The 20,426-nt window shown below is 39.4% G+C and overlaps 1 protein-coding gene across 33 annotated transcripts in view; it reads left to right on the top strand.

Moving 5' to 3' along the window:
* Nucleotides 1-1,639: 1,639 nt before the first annotated feature.
* mark2a (MAP/microtubule affinity-regulating kinase 2a) overlaps nt 1,640-20,426 on the top strand; it is a 44,126-nt gene continuing 25,339 nt past the window's right edge. For 5 of the 33 annotated variants that reach the window (XM_083564558.1, XM_083564557.1, XM_083564551.1 and 2 more), the window contains exon 1: nt 1,649-2,824. In XM_083564558.1, the coding sequence (XP_083420684.1) occupies nt 2,774-2,824 (51 nt within the window). In that variant the 5' untranslated portion in view covers nt 1,649-2,773. Of the gene's footprint in view, nt 2,825-20,426 lie in introns of all 33 variants that reach the window. The other 28 variants (XM_083564561.1, XM_083564556.1, XM_083564554.1 and 25 more) reach the window with 14 other exon arrangements.

Raw genomic sequence — 20,426 nt, 5'->3', positions numbered from 1 at the left:
ATTGATTTTCCCCCCATTAATTTACACTCAGGACCGCATAACGACAAAGTGAAAACAGAATTCTATAAATGTATGTACAGTAAAAAAAAAAAATGTACATAAGCATTCAGACCCTTTACTCAGAACATATTTGAAGAACTTTTTGCTTGAAAAAGAATTGCTTTGGCAGCAATTACAGCCTTCATTATTTTTGGGTATGACCCAACAACACCTGGTATTGGGGGATTTTTGCCATTATTCTTTGCAAATCCTCTCATCGGTCAGGTTGGATGGGGCCCCTGAGCATGGCCATCAACCCTATAGCTACTCGATTGTATGAATGAAATAAATATAAGTATAAATGTCGGTATTAAATGTAAATGTAATAATTGTAACTGCATAAATATGTAGACCTTCCTCAAATTTAAGCAGAAAAAAATTGTAAGCAGACAATTGTATAGAGTATCTTTGTATTGTGAATCATACAAATGTCCCTTCAATTAAACTAAGAGGCTGAAAACAGCATCTCAGTGCCCCTAAATGATAATATTTGTCAAGAATAGAGTGGAAAAGCCCTGACCTCTGCCTCATTGACATAGAATTCTGCAGTAGTGTTCTTAATCTCAGGCTTCCATTTAGATGGCAGGGCAAACAAAGTAAAGTCCTATGCAAGTCAGCTTGCAGTCTTATCTATGCAGTATATATTGAAATGAAACAATGTTCCCCCAAGACTAAGGAACTACATAAGACAACATAAATTAACAACAAGTAACACAGGAGACAGACGTTCACAAAACTGACTGGGACATGACATCAAGTACAACATAAGAAAGTGAGGCAGTAGATACAGTGACACTGCAGCACTGACCAATACTGTAGATTTGCGTTAGTGCAAATGAATTGTCCATATAATAATATATACAGTACATGGGGGGGGGGGCACTCTTAGGTCCATGAGCAGGGCCCCCTTGACCCTCTGCACTTCAGGGGTGCTGTTTCATGGCTGGCCCTGGGTTCTGACCCCAGCTTCCTAACAACGCTGGGAAATGTGAAGAAGGAATTTCAGAAAAAAACTATTGCACAGTCTGGTTGTGAGGGCCTGAACGTTTCAGCAACTTTTCCCAGATTTTACTGCATATTGGCAGACGACCATATCCAGAGTGACTTACAACTGAACTAAGAACCTAGCTCGAGGGCTCCACAACGACAGCTGGATGGTTCTGGGATTTGAACCTATGACCTCCTGATCCAAATTCCAGTGCCTTAACCACTGTTTTTGGACACTGTTATAATGGTCATGTTAATGCAATTCATAAACCAGGCAGTGATGCAACTGCTCTGGATGCTCTCTATGCCATGGTCCCTCTGTGGAAAGGATGTGTGTTGGATCTGTGTGTTGGGAACTGGGCCTTCCTGAGCTTTCTCGAGAAGTAGAAGGACTTTCTTGGTTTTGGACTAAATGCTAATCAACAATAATCGGTTTATAATATTTAGTTATAAATGGAGGTATTATTGATGTACGATTGGCTTAGTGACTGTTCGCATTTCAAATCGATGCACCATCGATCCAAATGGTTATACTCCTAAGGAGAGTGAAAGCGCTTAGGGATGGATGGAGGGAAGACAGAGGAAAAAGGGAGAGGGGCAATTTATGATGTAGCACCACCTGCGGCCGGAAGTGGAAGGCGAGTCGCTTCTGCTGTTTGGATGTGTGGAAACAGCGACAAGCGGAGCGGGGTCCGGGCGCTGCCGTGGCCGCCCAGCACAAACTTAATTCGTTGTTCATTCGGTTTATACGTAGCCTATTTATCGCAACGATTTCGGAGTTCCCTCGTCGCAGCTACCAAACGCGATTTGCGTTGGCGTCATTTACTAGAATAAACACCCACACGGGAGCCGAGTGCTCCTGCTAACGCCGTCGGTTAGCAACTAGTGCCGTGTAGTATGAATTTCGGGGAAAGCACTGAGCCGGAGCTACAGCCCCAATCCAGGCGTCCGTCTACCGCCTTTTATAGCTCATTCTAATCTGAACGGGCCTCATCCAGATTCCTGGACTGTCAGGAATCAGTCCTTGCTGATATTTTCTGCCTAATATATCAGCATTACGGATCTATTTTTCCGCACCTCTCTCTCCGAACATCGCGGATGTGAGTCTCGGCTAGTGTAAACCAAGGCGACATTTTCAGCTAGCTTGTTAGCGATCTAGCTGGCTGACCCCCTCTCCCACCCCACATCCAAACTACTACTTTATTATTTTATTTTTTGGGTCCAGGTTTGTTTCTGCTGCTCAATGTGAAATTCAGATTATCCATAATCTACACCAGGGTTCTGGATTTCATCGGACCAGGGACCTCCTGGAGATCTTTCTGGCCTTCAAGACTTTTCTTGTAAGTTCACAAGAATATTGATCCAAACAAGGGTTTATTCGATACGATATCTACCAGGTTCGATCCCAGCTTTTTGATCACGGTACCCCTGGGAAACTAACACTAGCAGGCTTGCTGATTTGTTTTGGACCACTTGGTTTAGGCTGCTTGTATTTTTCGGCGACTAGCAAAACTTCGCATCTGATAGAAAGAAAAAGGGGGTCTGATTGTGTGATTTCCAAAAAACAAACAAAAAAGGGGAACTTAATGATCAGGGTAAATCAACTAACTATGACTTGAGCAGTCCGGATCTCCAGCCTGTTGCTGTGTAAGTTTAGCTGATCTGGCGGTGGACTCCGGACAGAAAACGCCACCGATGTCCCTTCTGATTGAGTTTTTAGAGCCGTAAACACTTCCACGATCGAACAATGACAACTCGGACGCCGATGCTACCAATCATCGAGCATTCATCTAACCAGGTAAGACCTAGACATGGCGCTGAGAAGTTTGCTTTACTTCCTGATCTGCTCTTCGTGACTAGCTGGCTAACACCGACTAGCTAGCAACACACTGACGAACTAGCACTTGGCTGGATTTTCTGACTCTCTGCTGACACATTTTTTATAAGAATTAAGCCGCTCGTATATTATTTGAGGCTCAATAATCAAAGATTCGAATTAGTATTACGTTTATGTACATTTAAAGGTGGGAAAAATGGATATAAAATGTCTCCCAGGCGCACAGGCTTCACAACGCAGTCATACGGTTTCTCCAGTGCACTGAGAGATAATTACACTTACAGACACTTTTATACACTCTAAACAACTAAATATACATTTATTCGACATTATTTGTATCATTTATGCCTCTAATTTGTCGTTTGTACTGTTCTGAATAAGTCTGTGAAAAATAATACTGTATCATAACAGGGATAGTTACTTTACATTTTGTTTTTGTCTCTCTGTCTCTCTCTCTGTCTGTCTCTGTCTGTCTGCCTCTGTCTGTCTGTCTCTCTCTCTCTCTCTCTGTCTGGGTTTGTCTGTCATTTTGTCTGCCTGTCTGTCTGAAATCCAAATAACTTTTTATTTTTTAAATAAAAATTTTATGACCTGACAAGATCAAATCATTTATTCATCATACAGTGTTCCAGGAAGCCCAAAAAACTTTCCATATGCAACTCAACTTGTTTTAAAATTGAAGCAATAAACAGTTACACAATTAATACAGTTTAAAAGTTTATTGAATTTCTTTCTTTCTTTCTTTCTTTCTTTCTTTCTTTCTTTCTTTCTTTCTTTTTCATACAAGCACCAGTGAACGGTTTGGGGACACTTTCTCCTTCAGGTTTTTTTTTTTCTTCCTTCATTTCATTATTCTCAACATTGTACCTTCATAGTGAAAACATGAAACTATGAAAGAACACGTAAAGAATTATGTTAAACAACCCAGAACATGTTTTATGTGATCGATTCTTCACAGTAGCCACTTATTTAAGATGGATTTGTACAGTAATTATTATTTTTTTGGCTAAGCTTTATTAAAACGTAAATGGTGCTATTTGGGTTATATAATAATTTAAAACGTATTCTGGGTCGTTTAAGCGTTTTTGTTGACCGCACAATTCCATACGCGCTCTTTCATAGTTTGAATGTCTTCAGTAATAATGTACAATGTTGAAAATAATCCAAAAAGAAAGAAAAACACTGAGAGAAAGGGCATGTCTAAACTTTTGACTGGTACTTTCCATATATCTTTTACAAAACATGACTCTTGGCCACAATTTTCATTTTTAAACCTGCATATATTGATACAGCTTTTCTACTCCATTTCCATGTTTATCATTTCTGGCATTTGACAGATGTTCTTATTCAGAGGAATCATCGCATTTATACAAGTGAGCATTTGAGATTTAAGGGCCTTGCTCAGGGGCCCGACAGTGGCAGATTTGGCAGTGCTGGGATTTAAACTTAAGAGATTTTGATCTGAGCTACAAACTATTGACTCAATTGTTTATTTTGGTGGATTTATAGAACATAAGCATGTACCTGACTAACATACCATTTCTGTTTGAGCAGTTTCCCTCGTGTTAACGCGAAAATGTTACTATAACATTTATTGACAAAATCTGAAATAATTAGTTTTTTTTTTTTTTTTTTTTTTTTTTTTTTAATAACAAGTACCTTCAATTTAGAGCTCCTTAACACTTTAGGTTACTTGTAGTACACTTTCGAAGCTCAATTTTTTTAAATAGTGAAGTGTTTGGAGATGTTAACATTTCTCTTCCTGTCCACGAGTTTGGTCAGCTTTCAGATGATATTCTAGATTTTACACAGCTGTAGTGAGACACAAAGCAGGCATATTTTGATATTCCTATTCAAACTCTTTTTTTTTATTTTTTTTTTTATGAATATGGTACATTTAACAATGAACATCGTCTTAAAGTTTTCAGACTTCAGAACAAAATGTTAATTATGGTAAATGTTAACGAGCAAGTTAATGTGGGTTGACACAGGCAAGGGAAAACTCCCTGAGATAACATGAAGAAGAAGACTTGAGAGGAATCCAACTTCACCTGGAAGAAAGTGGAACAGTGGCATTATAAATCATGATTTTAACTTTGAGTGCAGCTGTTCACGCGAAGCTGTCGACTGTTCAGAGATGAGACCTGAGCGTGAACTCTCTTTCAGGAAGTATAGCCTTATTTCTAATGCCTTTATTAAATTAGTTATTTTGTGGTAAAGTTGAGTTCAAGTTTGGCCTACTGACCTAAATATAAGCGCAATATCCTCCTGCTGGTTGTGGCGTAGTGTAATTAACATTAATTATTCATGTTAATAGTTGAGGCAATGAAACGGCTGCTTTCCTGTAACTTTATTCCAGTATCCTGTGTTCACCCATAGGACATGTTGGAACGAACAAGGAAGCAGGTTGCATTTAAACCCTTTATATTCACAAAACCTGTTTCAGAGTCCACCAAGAAACATCCCAAATCAAGTCACTGAAAAGTAGTTTGGTGAATTTTTTTTTCTAGCGAGTTTTTTTTGCCACCGTCAACGCTGGGGCGCTTATAAAGGGGGTAAACTTATGGTGACAAATTTACCGCTTTGCAGTTTCTGTAAACTATTAATTCCTGGGATGCCATACACAAAAACGTGTTATATTAATAGTAAAAATAATGAAAGCGCTAAAGTGGTTTTGATTTGTTTTTATTTGTGGATCTATTTTTTTAAAAATAGACCAGTGTAACGGAAGTAATCATGTTCACCCATGGCTCCGAGCGTTTCAGCTCGTCCTGTCCGGCCCGCGACTGGACAGGTTTTGTGCTTCAGCGAGGCAGGTTAAAGCCGGAGCTACGTGTATGTGATTCATTAGAAATCTTCAAAAGTTGGAAAGGGAAATTCCCTGACCTGTGCCGTCTGATCAGGCATGTAGCAACATTTCAGCGCGTTTCTCACCTATGTCGCTAGACTAATGTTTACGGCTGCAATCTGGCTGTGTTCCTGTACTCAAGCTGTAATGGGAATTTTGGGAATGTTGACAGCAGTTTTCTGTTCTTAGACAAGTGCTTGGTGTTAGGAATTCCCAAGCCTCCATGTTTTAGATCAGGAATTCTATGGTTGATTAAGTTTTAGATGATGATTGTGTTCAAATGGTGCTTTTGTAGGTTCAGGTGTTTCATAGGGAATTTTCTAGGTTTGTGGTTGAAGAATTTTAGATTCAAATAGTGAATTTGCAATGCTGATTATTTATATTGGGGAAATTTTTGTTGGCTTCTTCTTTTAGATTTGGGAATTTTCAGACAATTACAATAATTTTTTTGTTAAATTTGTTTACAAATTGTTTAAAGTTCTCAATTGTAAATTTTCCGGGATTGTGTTTTTGTTCAGGGAATTATACCAAAATTACCCATGAGTTTTGGATGTAAAATGTTCTTGCCTGAGGTTTTTAAAATGGGAATTTCTTTTGGCTGTTAGATTTAGAATGTTTAATGCTTAGCTTTCCTATTGGCAATGTTCCAGGCTAAGGTTTCCAACTGGGAATGTTCCAGGATTCAGTTTTTTTGTTTAGATTTTTAAGAATATTCCAAACATAGCTTTCTGATTGAGAATGTTCCAGGCTTAGGATTTGAAATGGGAGTTTTTTTTCCGTGTGGAAGCACATCGAAATATAAAACTTTTTTTTCGGCTTCTCCCGTTAGGGGTCGCCACAGCGGATCCTCCGCACGTTTGATTTGGCACATGTTTTACGCTGGATGCCCTTCCTAACGCAACCCTCCCCAATTTATCCGGGCTTGGGACCGGCACTAAGAGTGGCTGGGGTTGGTTCCCTGACCGGGAAACGAACCCGGGTCGCAGCGGTGGGAGCGCTGCATCTTAACCACTAGACCACCAGGGGACCGGAAGCACATCGAAATATATCCCTGAAAATATCGTTTCAGTTTCATGTACTGAAATGTTTTAGTTTTACAAGATGACAATAGTACTACACTCTAGTGATCTACTTTGGACCCTGGGTGTCAGTTGGTTCTTCATGGACCAACATGGATGAAATTGTCTTCTTTGAAGCAGAAAACAATAAAAGAGTAACAATAATAGCGTCTGAAATTTCCTTATACTGTTGTTTTATGTGGTGATGTTTGCATTTGTTTAGCTATTTGTAGTCGTATTCTCAGCCTCTTCAGACCTCAACTGACTTTTCCAGTTCAGCTGGGTGTGGACCAAGATGCACCGAAGCTAAGTGTGTATTGTGAGGGTTCGCAGTGACCTACAATGTCTTGTTTTTCTTACGACTCGTCTTTTCTGGGGGCTGTTCTGCTTATTTAAATTGTACCCTGCCACGGTGGCGTGTAATAACGTTGCTCTGAATCCAGGGTTTCCATTGGGTCTTAAGAAGTAACAAAATCAAAATTTTTATTTGTTAGTTTCTGTTGGTGTTGTAGTTCTTTGTTTACAAATGAGAGCAACCTGCAACAGCCAATCAGCTTTCTGTTATTGGCGCAAGTCTCTCTTGCGCCAGATTTCATTTTCCAGCTATGGGGAAGTGCAGGTTTAGTGATAATGCAGTTAGGGCTTGGTTTAGGACAGTTGATAACAACGTGTTTGTTTTTGATGTAGTGTCTAAAATTGCATTCTTAAAAAGTCTTTAATTTGACTCGGTGAAACCTGCAGAAACCCTGGAAATCCGGTTTGTGATTTTATCATTTTTTTTTCCCCTGTTAACACATGACCAAATTGCATCTCTAAATTCTGGCGAAGATTTTGACGATCAAACTTTTTTCCCCTCCCTATCAACAGATGCTGCTAATTTTACCTGTGTGTTTGTGTGTGAAGTTTTGAACTAAAACAGCGTTTCAAAACTTTTGTCAAAACCCTGCGTTGCAAAATGTCGGCAGATCGTAGGCATTCGCGACCACGTGACCGTTTCTGCCCCTCAAAGTTTTGCACGCTCTGTGAAACTGATCTTTTCAAATATATACATAATAACCTCCCATGCCATTTTATTTGACTTCTGCAGTCGCATGAAAATCGGACGCCGCTCCTGAAGAACAGAACCGTGGTGTTCGGCGATGGGGACAAGGGGGTGGAGACGAGGGGAGGGTTCAGCTGCTCTCTATTTGTGTTCTGGCTGCTACTGCCCTGCTCTGGAAATAGCCATGGTGTGATATTAATACCCTGGAAATCGACAAGCTGGCTCGCACATCTCTTTTATTTACCCCCTGCTTACTTATAGCAAACCTACTGTACCCGGAGGTTTGGTTGGGATGAGCTCAGTCTCTCTAGGCAGCTCTTTTTGTTTTTTTTGTCAAAGCCCCCCCCCATTATGGACCTCCTAGCGCTCAGCTTTCATGCACGTCCCAGAGATCTGTCTTAGGTTTGGTGATTTTCTGAAATCCTCTCCTCCGTGTTACGTTTCAGGTCAGTTTCCGATATTCCTGGTGACTAAGAATATAAGCTGCATGAGCTAGGTGCGTTAACTTTCGCAAACTAAAGTTGGCGTGGTGCCACAGCGCTACACTGACAAACCGGAGTGTGTGTGTGCCAGCCAGAGTTGTTTGTCCCTGCATGTGTGTGAAGTCATATGTCATTGAGAGTTGCTGAGGTGTATTTGGAAAAAGTGTAGCGTGAGACGAGAGGCGGCCGTGAAGCTGAAGTGCTCCCCGTGTGTGTGTGTGTGTGTGTGTTGTGGGGGTCGGTGTTTGCGAAGCCTGTTTTGAGCAGCGGATCGCTATGGCAACAGGAAAGTTCGAAGAAAGACGCTGAGAATCGGCCGCTTTAGATCATAGCAACGCTGGCGTTCGGTTTTTCCTCTTCTTTTCCTTCTACCGGTTGTTTGTACAGGACGCGCGCTTTTTGTTCCTTATACACACACGAACAGCGTCTCCACGTCAAATGGACCATCATTTGTGGACACTTGACCGAACATCCCAGTCCACATTTAGTTCCCATTTACTGGTTTTAGAACCTCCACTCTTCTGGGAAGACGTTCCACTAGATTTTGCAGTGTTCTTGTTTATTCAGCCAGAAGGATGTTAGTAAAGTCAGGTGCTGATGTAGGTGAGGTCAGGAGGCCTGGGGTGCAGTCAGTGTTCACATTCATCCCAAAGGTGTTTAATCAGTTTTATAGCTCTACAGCTGGAGATCTTCCACTCCAACCCATCCTTTTTTTATGTTTGGAAAATTGAATGCGATTTAAATAAAATGTAAAATGCAATTGTTTTGCCTCCTACTTTGTGCTCAATGTTTAGGAAAAGTGCTCAAATGAGCAACCCAGGAGAGTAAAAGCTCATGCTTGGTGCATGTGCGTCGAGAGGTAAGGGGACATTTTAGTGGAAGAAACCGACAAAACAAGGATTTCTTTAGAGCAAGTGGACTGATGAGGTGTAATATGTGGTTTAATGCCACATTTGTATTTCCAGGCGTTTGATCCAGGATCGAGACAGTTGGTGATCGGAGCAATTCCAGCTTGCGCTTCAGCTATCGTGTTATCGGACAGATCATATATCAGTCAGAAAAACGTGACGCCTACAGATTTAATACCACGTTTAAGCACGGTTTTAAGCACTGCTCAACCGGTCCCACTTTCTCTCAGGGTTAAAGGGAAGTATACATCAAAACTCTTCTCAGTTTTTGCACCGAGGTAGCAGAATGAACTTCCTCTAGATGGGGAATAACTGAGTCCTGAGATCTTCAAACGTCAGGTTGACTTGACTTGAACTAGCACTTTAGTTTCTCTCTTTTTTTTTTTTTTTTTTACTTTTATTAAAGTGTGTATAATTCCTCTCAACCGAATTTACGCTGATGGTATACGTATTCTGCAACCCAGTGAACCCGTGTTGACATCATCCAGTGGCATTTCATAATATCCGTATCCATTCGTGTGTGCTTTTTACCTTCTCACGTCCGCACTTCCAGCTGGAGAACGTCCCGAACATCACCGGGGTGTGAAATGTGAAAATAAAGAGATGTGTTGTTTAGCCTGGCGATGTCTTTATACAAGAAGTCAGCGATTATCTCCTCTGGTGGTCCAGCACGCTATGTTAATTTTTAAGTCCCGTAATTAATGAAAGAACTCCGAATAAGCGCTAGTATCTAGCATCTACGGCCTATCCCTGTGCGTTTTCCGATTTAATGATTGTTAAGGTTGCTTCCTTAAGCCCGCACTGATTGTAATCAACGGTTGCGAATTGAAACCGTGGCACGCAGTCTTACAATTCATGATACAAAATAAACATCCAGGGGGAAAAAAACAAGTTTTACAATTTCTCAGTGATCGGAAATGCAGAGGGGGAAAATTCGGAGCGATCTGTATACATGTAGAGTATTGTTATCGGTGCTGATGTACAGGCTGTTCAAAACGCCGATTCGGATGTTTTTCTTCAACATGCTCTTCAACTCATCTCTGGGAGTAACATGTTCAATTCAATCTTATGTGTACAGCGTGTTTTTTATTTTTATTTTTTTTTTAAACATTGTCCCAAAGCAGCTTTACAGAGAGTTTATAAAGAGTTTATAAAAGACTTGTATAGAGAATGTATGTGTTTAGTGCCTCAGTGTGTTCCTTATCATTTTCATATTCATCCAATGGTGGCGACTGAGGCGAAAAACTCCCTGAGATGGCATGAGGAAGAAAACTCGAGAGGAACCAGACTCAAAAGGGAACCCCATCCTTACCTGGGTGGCACCGAATGTCTATTCGTTACAATTCCATCATTGTTGAGGTGCACTGTTCAGTGATAGGTGCAGAACTGTCCAAAACCATTTATATTAATCACAGTCCAAATCCGTCCTCCCGAGCCTTCATGGATCTTTAGGCTGTTCATGTGGAACCATCAGAATGGTCTCTAACGAGGCAAATCCTGAAAGAAGAAAGGGACAGCGCTTTACGCTGTGCTCATGCACAGTACATGGATGTAAGCGTTTCTCAGACATTTCAATGTAGATGAGCAACTTTTGGGAAACGATTGCAAACGAAAGCGTGGACACGGAGCATTTATTTATTTATTTTTTTAACGACATTTTCAAATGTATCCGGATTAGTAGCGACAATTTCTTGACCTGAACGAATCCTTGTTTTTTTTATTTTTTTTTTTTATTGATCATTTATTCTCTTTTAGTAATGCTGAGGTTACTCGCATCTTCCACGTTCGGATTCGAGAACGAAAGTTGTACAAAACCGATCCGAGAAATTAGAACTCGATCCTTAAATTTGTTCGTAAATGGGGGAAAAAAAACGCATTAAAAATGCGCGCACGTGTACTCGCAGGAGTCGATTATAAAGATTTGGATTAACATGAAAATATGGACAAAAATATTGGGACACTTCCTTTCCTGGTCCTTTTCAGCCATTTGTGTTTTTTCTCCTAATAGTTTTATCAAAGTCGGATTTACCCAAATGTACAGGGTGTCTTTGGATGCAGTAGCAAGAAATTTCTCTCTTCCTTTGAAGTTCCATCAAGATTTTAAGTGGCCTCCTAAAGAGCTCTGATCGCAACCCTTTGGGTTGAATTAGAACCCCGACTCTGCACCCCAGACCACCTGACTTTGCAATTTATTATTATTCGAACTCGAGCCATGGCGACTCGATGGATAAACAATCTATAGGAGGTTCGATCATGTGCATGTCTAGTTCAGTCTGCCAGGGTCTTCTCCACCGTTATTGTAATTGTGTCGAGCGATCGAGTTGCTGGTCTTCCTTTTGATCTTGTTACTTCAGTTCTTCCAACCATGATGTCCTTCTCCAGTGATCGCTCTCTTTGTATAATGTGTTCTCAGTAGGCAAGTCATAGCTTGGCGATCCCGTATTAAGGTGACATGTCTGGCTTGAACTTGTTTGTTCTTCTGGCCATCCATGGTATTGATGACCACCTTCTCCAATTCGTAGATGTCAATTTGTTTCTTTAAAGTCCAGGTTTCGCCTCCGCATAAAAAAAAAAAAAAAAAGGACCCAAAACCATGTTCGAGCCGTGTCTTGGCCAATTATGAAATGTTCCTCGATTTTAAAGATTTCGTCCAGTGACTTCGTCGCTGGTTTGCGACATCCAGTGTTATCGAAGTCCTTTACAACTTCCAGTTCATCACCGTCGATCTCAAACATTTCCCGCTCGTATCTGGCAGTAGTCAGACTTTACTAACCCCCTTGTAATCATAGGAATCTCCACAATTACAATCCAAAGTATTGTGGAACATTTTCCCAGAAGAATGGAGGTTATTATAACAGCAAATGGGACTAAATGTGGATGTTCATAAAGCACGTACAAATCTTACGGTCAGGTGTCCACAAACATTTGTCTTTATAGTGTATATTGCCAGTATTGACAGTGAATATTTTCTTAGCATGGGAAGGAACATAACATTTTACTGTCTTGAATAGTTCCTTATTGTATTGTACATAATGTGTGTTGAATCTGGTTAGGTGTAGAGTTGTGGTTTTTAGATGGGGAACAGTGTGTGTTGCTCTTCTTAGTGGTGTGTGTGTGTGAATGAGTAAGTAAGAGAGAAGAAAAGGAAGCAGAGATCTTGTTGGTACAAACTGGTTTTCCAGCGAGACAGGTAGAGCTTGTTCATCTGTAGCTCATGAAACCTTTGCGATGGGGGCGATGACTTTAATTCCACAGAAGCTCACTTGAGTCCCCCCCCCCCCACCACCACCCCCCATTGAAATCCTTAAGTTCGTAGCATCAACAGCGTAATTCATTTGTTTACTGTACTGGTGCTCGTTCATCTCCTAGACGTGTGTAGCTCGACGATAATTCCAGCAGGTTTCTCTTTGGTCAAAAGCGTTTGCCTTTTCGGTTTTCCCCTGTTTGGGTGTGGCTGAGAGTAAACTGCTCGGCACTGATTTGAGCAGATGTTGGGGAACCACAGCAGATGCTGCAGAACCACAGAATTGCTCATGGCTTTCATCTTCGCCTTTCTGTTAGTTCTTCGAAAGGAAAAAGAAATAAAAAGGCGATCGGGGTTGTATCAGGATACGACCTTAAAGACCTGAAGGAAGTGTGGACAAGCTGAGCTCAAGCGTTATTCTTATTACGCAAAACTAACAATTAGGTGCAGATTCGTGTGCAGTAAAGAGCTACAGCATCAAACGAGCAAACCTGGTGGAGGCATGAGAAGGAAATGAAATCTATTGCTGGGATATTTAACTCTATCCGAACACTGGTCGGTACCAGACGGGTCGTTTACAAGTGCTTCAGAAACTTCCGGAATCTCTTCGGCCTTCACTAGAAGAATAAAGAACATCCTTAGGTGTTAAAAGCTGATGTTAAGGGCGGAGGACAATGGCCAAAGAGCTTAAAAGAAGCGCTGTAATAAATCAGATAATCACTCTATACAATCGTGGTGAGCAGAAAAGCATCTCAGAAGGTTTTTTTTTTTTTAAACAAAGAAAACAGGTGAATTAAGCTACAGCTGTGAAGACCACATCCAAGAGCAGGAAACTGACAATGAGGGTGGAAGAGACATGGCCTAGGCTTTTTCTTCATTGGCATGGACTTTGACTTTGTGCTTTTCTGTTTCTTGGTTTCTGGTTGTGTTGTAATAACCTGCAAGTCGCTGTAGAACCATGACTAACAATACAGTACCCATCATGCCATAAATGACACAGTCCATTTCTTGTTCTTGAAGATTCTGGGTTTTGAAAAACAGGAACAGTTTTTTTGTTTTTTCTTCTTTCAGTCTTCTCACTGCTATATTTAACCCGTACCAAGTTAATTGTCATGATGGAATAATTCAAATGTATTCTTTTTTTTTTTTTTTTTTACCGATTATTTCCCTAAATTTATAAATCCCGTGACACCGCTGAACCAAAACATTTCCTCATACCTTCATATTTTAGGAACTGATTTTTTGAATGATCTTAAACTTTTCACCTTTGTTCATCTCTGATTCAGTATAGGGTACACAAAGAAATCCTTCTAGACTTTTCTCAGTCGCTTACTTGTTTATCTTATTTATATAACTGAGCACTTGAGGTTTGAGGGCCTTGTTCAAGGGCCCAGCAGTGGCAACTCGGGTGCCCAGCAATGTTAATTCCCAACCTCAATCACAGATGTCCAATGTGTTGACCACAGTCCACTACTCTCCGAAAACAAAATTATCATTCATGGTGCTGCTCCAGAGTAACTTCTTTATATGCTAGGGATGTGCATCTCCATAACTGAGGCTTAGCCTACAATACATTAAAGATGCATATGAAGCAGGTACAGATGTGATACAATACAATTCCCCCAATTACGATGCAGCGCACTCCTCGGTCTCTGTAGTGTTGATACGTCATGTTCACGTATATCTCACGGAATGCTTTCACTGCATTTTATGTCCGGCTTCAAGAATTTCTCTTAAAAGGAGAAAATCCTGACAATTTTACACATCGACGGACTCCATGAATGAAGAATGGAAGAAATGAACACATTTTGTAAAAGTATGCTGAAATAAGTAGAACAGTTAAGTAGATGATATCTTTAGAAAAATAAAATTTAAAATGTAAAACGCACGTATACACATCTGTATTACCCAAATAGGGTCTTACAACTGTAAACTATTTAATTTTTATTTTTTCATTTATTTTTATTTAATTAAATCCATTTAATTTCTGCTATTTTAATCAATTACTTAATATTATATAATAAAAGTGTATTGCATTAATTAATTAATTTCATTTTATTTTTTAAAAATTATATTTGATCAATTATTTATTCTGTATTATTTTTATAAAAAAGTATTTGATCAATTATTTATTCTATACTATTTTTATAAAATAGTATTTTATCAATTATTTAAACAAGCAGATATTTTATTTCAAATTGTGAAAAACAAAGTTGATCACAAATGTCAATAATAAACGAGCTTAATAAAAACATTTTTGGTTTTACATTTTTTTCTGGACAAGTAATTGTTTTAGATGTTTCTGAAGCCGAAAGATTCCATATCTCCATATCATATCTCCAGGATCCTCTCGGAGGACCTGTTTCTGTATACCTGTGTGAAAGCCAATCAGTGGAAACTCACCCTCTGAACACATGATTACAGCTATAAGGTTTCATTTGTATGCATGCAAGTGGGTGTTGTGTGATTTAACTGTGTCCCAGTTTCTGTTTTTCACCTAATGGGACAAAAATATTGGTGCTCTAAACCTCAGGGTTGCTCTGTACCTGCTACATATCTCCAGTCAGGTTCAAATAAAATGAACTAACCACTCAAAAATCCAGTGTTTTCTTAGAACGCATTAATTGTACGTATTGGCGTGTTTTCGGTAGTTGAAAGGAAACCAGAGGGACATGGAACTTCAAACCAGTAACTCAAGCTCACGATCGAACTGGAAAAGCAGTGAGAGTATAATGATACTCAGGTTTTACCTTTTATTGGATAGAAAATGTGTCATTTACATTTGTTATTAAAATTTAAAGGGACACATCCAGACCTCATAGAATCTGTTTTAGAAAAATATGGATGGTTCATGACAAGCAGGTCTTGTGTGGTTAAAGCACCGATGGTGCTTCTCCATACCTTCATGTTAAACTGGTGCGAAGCTTTTGCAAGATCTTTCTAAAGCCGTTCCATTGTCTCTTTTTCAGCTGTCTTGGCATGTCAGAACTTGTCGACTTTATGCAGAGCTCTCTCTCTCTCTCCTCTCTCTCTCTCTCTCTCTCTCTCTCTCTCTTCTCTCTCTCTCTCTCTCTCTCTCTCTCTCTCGCTCTCTCTCTCTCTCTCTTACACATGCCCGCCTACAGTCAGTCCTCCAGACAAACCCAGACACGTCGCTTCCGGACATGTACGTGGCTTTTGGATTACGCTGCTTGTATCTGTTTCTCTGCAGTTACAAGTCAACTTCCACAAATTACCCAACTTCCTGTTGTGCGGGGAAGCTGTCCCTCAGTGCCTGGACCCCCACAGAGGCTAGCATGTGTGTCCTATTTTAAGGCCGAGCTCTCCTGGCCTCCGTAACTATCCCGTGAGTCATTCATCCTCACTATCCTTTAGCTTTAAAAGCGTGACCGAGAACTTTAGTGAGGTGAAATGGATATTTCGGTGATCAAAACAGACAAGGAATGCGTCGTCTGGGATGTACGTTGCCACCATTATAGTGCTGCAATACACTATACAACCGGCAAAATAGAAGAGCATTGACCAAATCAATCCGATTTGTCAGGATTATCACAGTGCATAATCAGACGTTTCCCTCGATCTTGAAATTTTGTCATTTTAGATCTTATGGTTTATTAAAAAAAAAAATATCACAGCCCTTTGAACAGGTAATGTGGCATCTGTAGGCGCCTTAATCTGTTGCTATCATAAATGAGTTGCATTGTTACGAGTTACTTGGTTCCTTGGGTTTTTTTTTTTTTTTTTTGGAAAAGTATGAAAAAGGAATGGAATTTTATTTGAGTCATTTCCAGATATTGAAAAAAACAATGTATTGAAAAATGTTTGCGTTTCCATATTATTGCCCTATTCGGTGTTCTAAATATATCAAATTAAGAATTTGTAAACAAAATTTTTACAATTATAACAATAATATAACAATAACAATTATAATAATAATAATAATACGGATACATCCGGCAGCAGCATTTTTGTCTAAAAAACATGTCCACACTTTCGTTTTCGGCCGTTTCCCAAAAGTTGCTAACCATAACCCTAACCCACAATTAAACGTCTGAAAACATCCCTCACATCCCTGTACTCCTGAGCAAACCGTAACCTGCCTCGACTATTCCCTCTGCCGTTTATTTACTAATCGGCTCTTTGAAATGTCGCAGAAATGAAAACTAGAAAATGCATCATCGTTTTAAAAAGCCTCTGTTTTCAGGGTCCGCACTATGGTGTTTTTAAATCTTTGCACTTTGGAGAGCGTAAAAAAAAAAAGTAAAGTTTCCGTTGACTGAAAACAGCGTCTCGGTGTGGACAGAAGACCTGAAACGGAGAGAAAAAAAACGCATGCAAAACATCAGGGATTCTGATGTATATCGGAGATTGTAACGTAACTATAACGTAATTGTAAATTGTAAAATCTATATTTCTTATGTTAAATATGGTCGTAAAAATCTTTACGGAAGTCTGCATATTTGAGACTGGAATAGTCTGGAATTTTCAAATAATTGTGTAGGAACCCTGTGTTACCTCCGCTGATACTAGTAGCATGTTTAAAAACTTTTCAAGGTTGTTAAAACATGCAGAAGAACATGGCATTGCTGAACAGAAGATTGTCGCTCAGCTTATAACTACAACCTGATTGATCATGACGGCGCAAAAGATTTTTTTTGTCTAAAAATGTAAAGTAAAAAGTAGCTTATTTAAAATTTGCTGTGTAAAATTTAAAGTTACTTCTTTAACAGTGGTGGGGGGATTCTAGTGTAGGATACGGGGATCTAAATCTCAAACTATTTGTTCATAATTGAAGGAACACCTTACAAATGAAAGTACAATAACAAAAAATTAATAAATAAATAAAAAAACTAATGAGAGAAAAAAAACACTACAGCCCATGACTTGAGCCTAATGTGAGCACTTTCGCTAAAAAAAATCCCAAAAAAACTTGTAATGTTATTTATGGTAATGAGATGAATCACAAGTGGAGATTTCTGATGGTGAGCGAACACTGAACAACTTGAACAACTTCGCTGTTTTCCTGAGCGGCCAATCAAAATCGCTTGTGGCTTTAACGCATTTGTTCTCACTCCCAATCAGTGCAGTGGTTTTCAGGGTGCGATTATTATTATTATTATTATTTTTTCCCCTTGCATAATTTTTATTTCTTTATTTTTCTTACCCAATAATGAATATGATTTCAAATGTAGTTAAGTATAACAATTGACACAACATATTTAAGTAAAAGTCAAATTACAGATTTTGAGTTGAAGAGCTCAAAAATCTACTCAACTGCAGCAACAAAAGTAAATGCAATTCGTTACTTTCCACCTCAGATTTTTTTATTTTTGTTAGACATTTGTTATTCATGTTAAGTTTTTTTTTTTTACTTTCCTAAACATTTTGTAAAACAAACAACCCCAAAAAATATATAAAACTATAAAAATATAAAGATTATCAACTACATTGATACTTCAACTAGTAAATACTGTTTCCCCCCAAACAAATGTAAGTTTTGGTTAACTGCTTATTAATTATTGTACAGGAAAGTAGAAGTAAAAACCACGATGCGTTTGCGTGTTCCTGCTAACAGCGATTGTGTTTCCTGGCTCTGCGTTCGTCTGCGTTTCCTTTTGCATTTAGTAATGTGTCTAAGCAGCTGTCGGTGTGTTTCGCTCTGCCTTTTGTAATTACGTGTTTGCTCAGAGGGAGATGAGAGCAGTTTGTCCTGGCGTTTGGCTTTGCGTCTCTTCAGACGAGTGCAGATGACCCAAGATTTACGGCTGTGTGAAAGACGCTTCCTGTCCCTCCGGGTAATTCCGCTCTCTTTCCTCCCTCCCTTTCGTGCAGTTAAAGACCGGTCGGTCGGAAGGCGCGGCGCCTGCGCCCCTGCGGTCGCTCCTGACGCGTTTGCGACAGCGTTTAGACGCCGGGCTGTAATCTAGTCTAGCTTCGGAGCGAGGAATCGCGAGAGCTCGCGCCTGAAGGTCAGAGCTGTTCGAGAACTGCATTGCTGTCTCGCTGCAGCTTTTTGGGTGCGCTGCGAGCTCCGCAGCACGCTGCAGTACATCCTGTGAACTAGCACACCAAAAGAAGTGAGGATCCAATTCCCTTTTTGTCGAGATTTATCGTGCTCGTATAATGCTCAAACGTCTACTGAATCTCTTAACTGCTGATTTTGGCTCCTACATGTGTCAAGTCTCAGCTGCTTGTTCGGGTCGTGTTATCTGCGTGCATGTGGGATAAAAAAGTTTCACCAATGGTCAATAACCGAGTGTCATTGTAAGACATTGCCTGCGTTTAGCACCCGTAAGCCGTCACCCTGCTGTGAACCTGGAACAGGCAAAAAAAAAAAAAAACATTCCCCTTTGCTGTATGCTTGCTGCAAGAGGATAATTACAGCAATCTTATGAACCACTGTGCAGGCAAACACTTCATGTTACAGAACTAAACTGTACAGAGTTTTTACAGTAAAATGTGAGTCAAACCGTGCTATATGTAAATGTATAATCAAGTCGAATCTTTTCGTAAAACATTAAATCACTTTAGATTCGTCACTGGCAAGCTGCCACTACTATATATATGTATGTATGTGTGTGTGTGTGTGTGTGTGTGTGTATATGTGTGTGTGTATATGTATATGTGTATATATATGTGAATACACAAAACCCATATGTCGATAGAACATTTATTCAGCCATATATATATTATATATAACTGTTTAGAAGGTTGTGAGTTCAGATCCAGTCATTGAGCAAAGCAATAAAGCTTTAACTACTGAGCTGTATAAATTGAATACAATTTGCTCTGAATAAAGGCATCTGCCAAATGGCATAAATGTAGTTACAAATTCTAAATATACCTCTTTTTTTTTCTCAAGAAAAGCCTCTATTTCAGGCTTATTTTCTTCTAAAATTACATGCTGTTTAAAACCAGAAATGACTCAACGAGGAGTTTTAAGGCAAATGACAGTCATCATATACTCTTCCACTACTCCTACAGCAAATATACAAAATGATAATCTGCAGACCTACTAAACATACAAGTAGAGTAAGTCTCAGTGTTTCGAACAAAATATATGCATTAGAGCAGCGGACCCCAAACTTTTTTTTTGCGCCACGGACCGGATTAACATCAGACAATATTTTCACGGACCGGCCTTTAAGGTGTGCCGGAAAAATACAACAAAAAAAATGATACGTATTTTCTAAATATTATAATAAACGTGAATCCACAGTGTTTTTTTTTTTTTTTCTTCATTTTGCTAGTTTGGGGTTTAAATTTAGTATTGGCAGATGCTCTTATCCAGAGCAACTTAAACATCTGATTTATGCAACTAAACAGTTGAGGGCCTTGCTCAAGGGCCCAGAAGTGGCAGCTCGGTGTTGCTGGAAAAGTGAACTCGCGACTTCGAAATGAACGTCCTCGGTCCCACATCTTAATGAACATTTTAAAGAAATCAACAGAGACAGTGCAAGGCTTGTGTAAAATCACGGATTATGCAATGCTTGGTCTGTATACGTGATTCCGATTGGTTGAGATTACAGGAAGTCCCATTCAGTTTAATGAATATTCTAAATGAACGCGCTGCCGTGTAACCATAGTAATAAAGTTCCTACAGAGTGAGACATCTTTTTATAAACATTTCTAATAATCTTTCTTGGCTTCATGGATTGTTTTGGTTTAGATAAACATATGGTGAAAGCAAAATAAAGATTGGAGGAACAGCAAAAGATTTTCATTGTAACTTAAAACAGCATAAGGAATTAAACCCAACAGCTTCTTCATACCTATCACACCTATTTATTATAATTAAATTCAACTTTTTTTTCAATTGTGCATGATTTTCAAGGAGAAACAATGCAATTTTTCATTGTATTATGCTGGTGTGAATTATCCCCCTATAATACGCAATATTTCTCTCATAATAACAGTTTGCACAGGGGTTTTTGAACGTTCCGATATTAACTTACTTTGCTACGAAGCCCCGCCCACTTCA

The sequence above is a fragment of the Silurus aristotelis genome (assembly GCF_946808225.1).
Source record: "Silurus aristotelis genome assembly, chromosome: 16".
NCBI classification, from domain to species: Eukaryota; Metazoa; Chordata; class Actinopteri; order Siluriformes; family Siluridae; genus Silurus; species Silurus aristotelis.
This window is presented reverse-complemented; position numbering and strand designations above follow the sequence as displayed.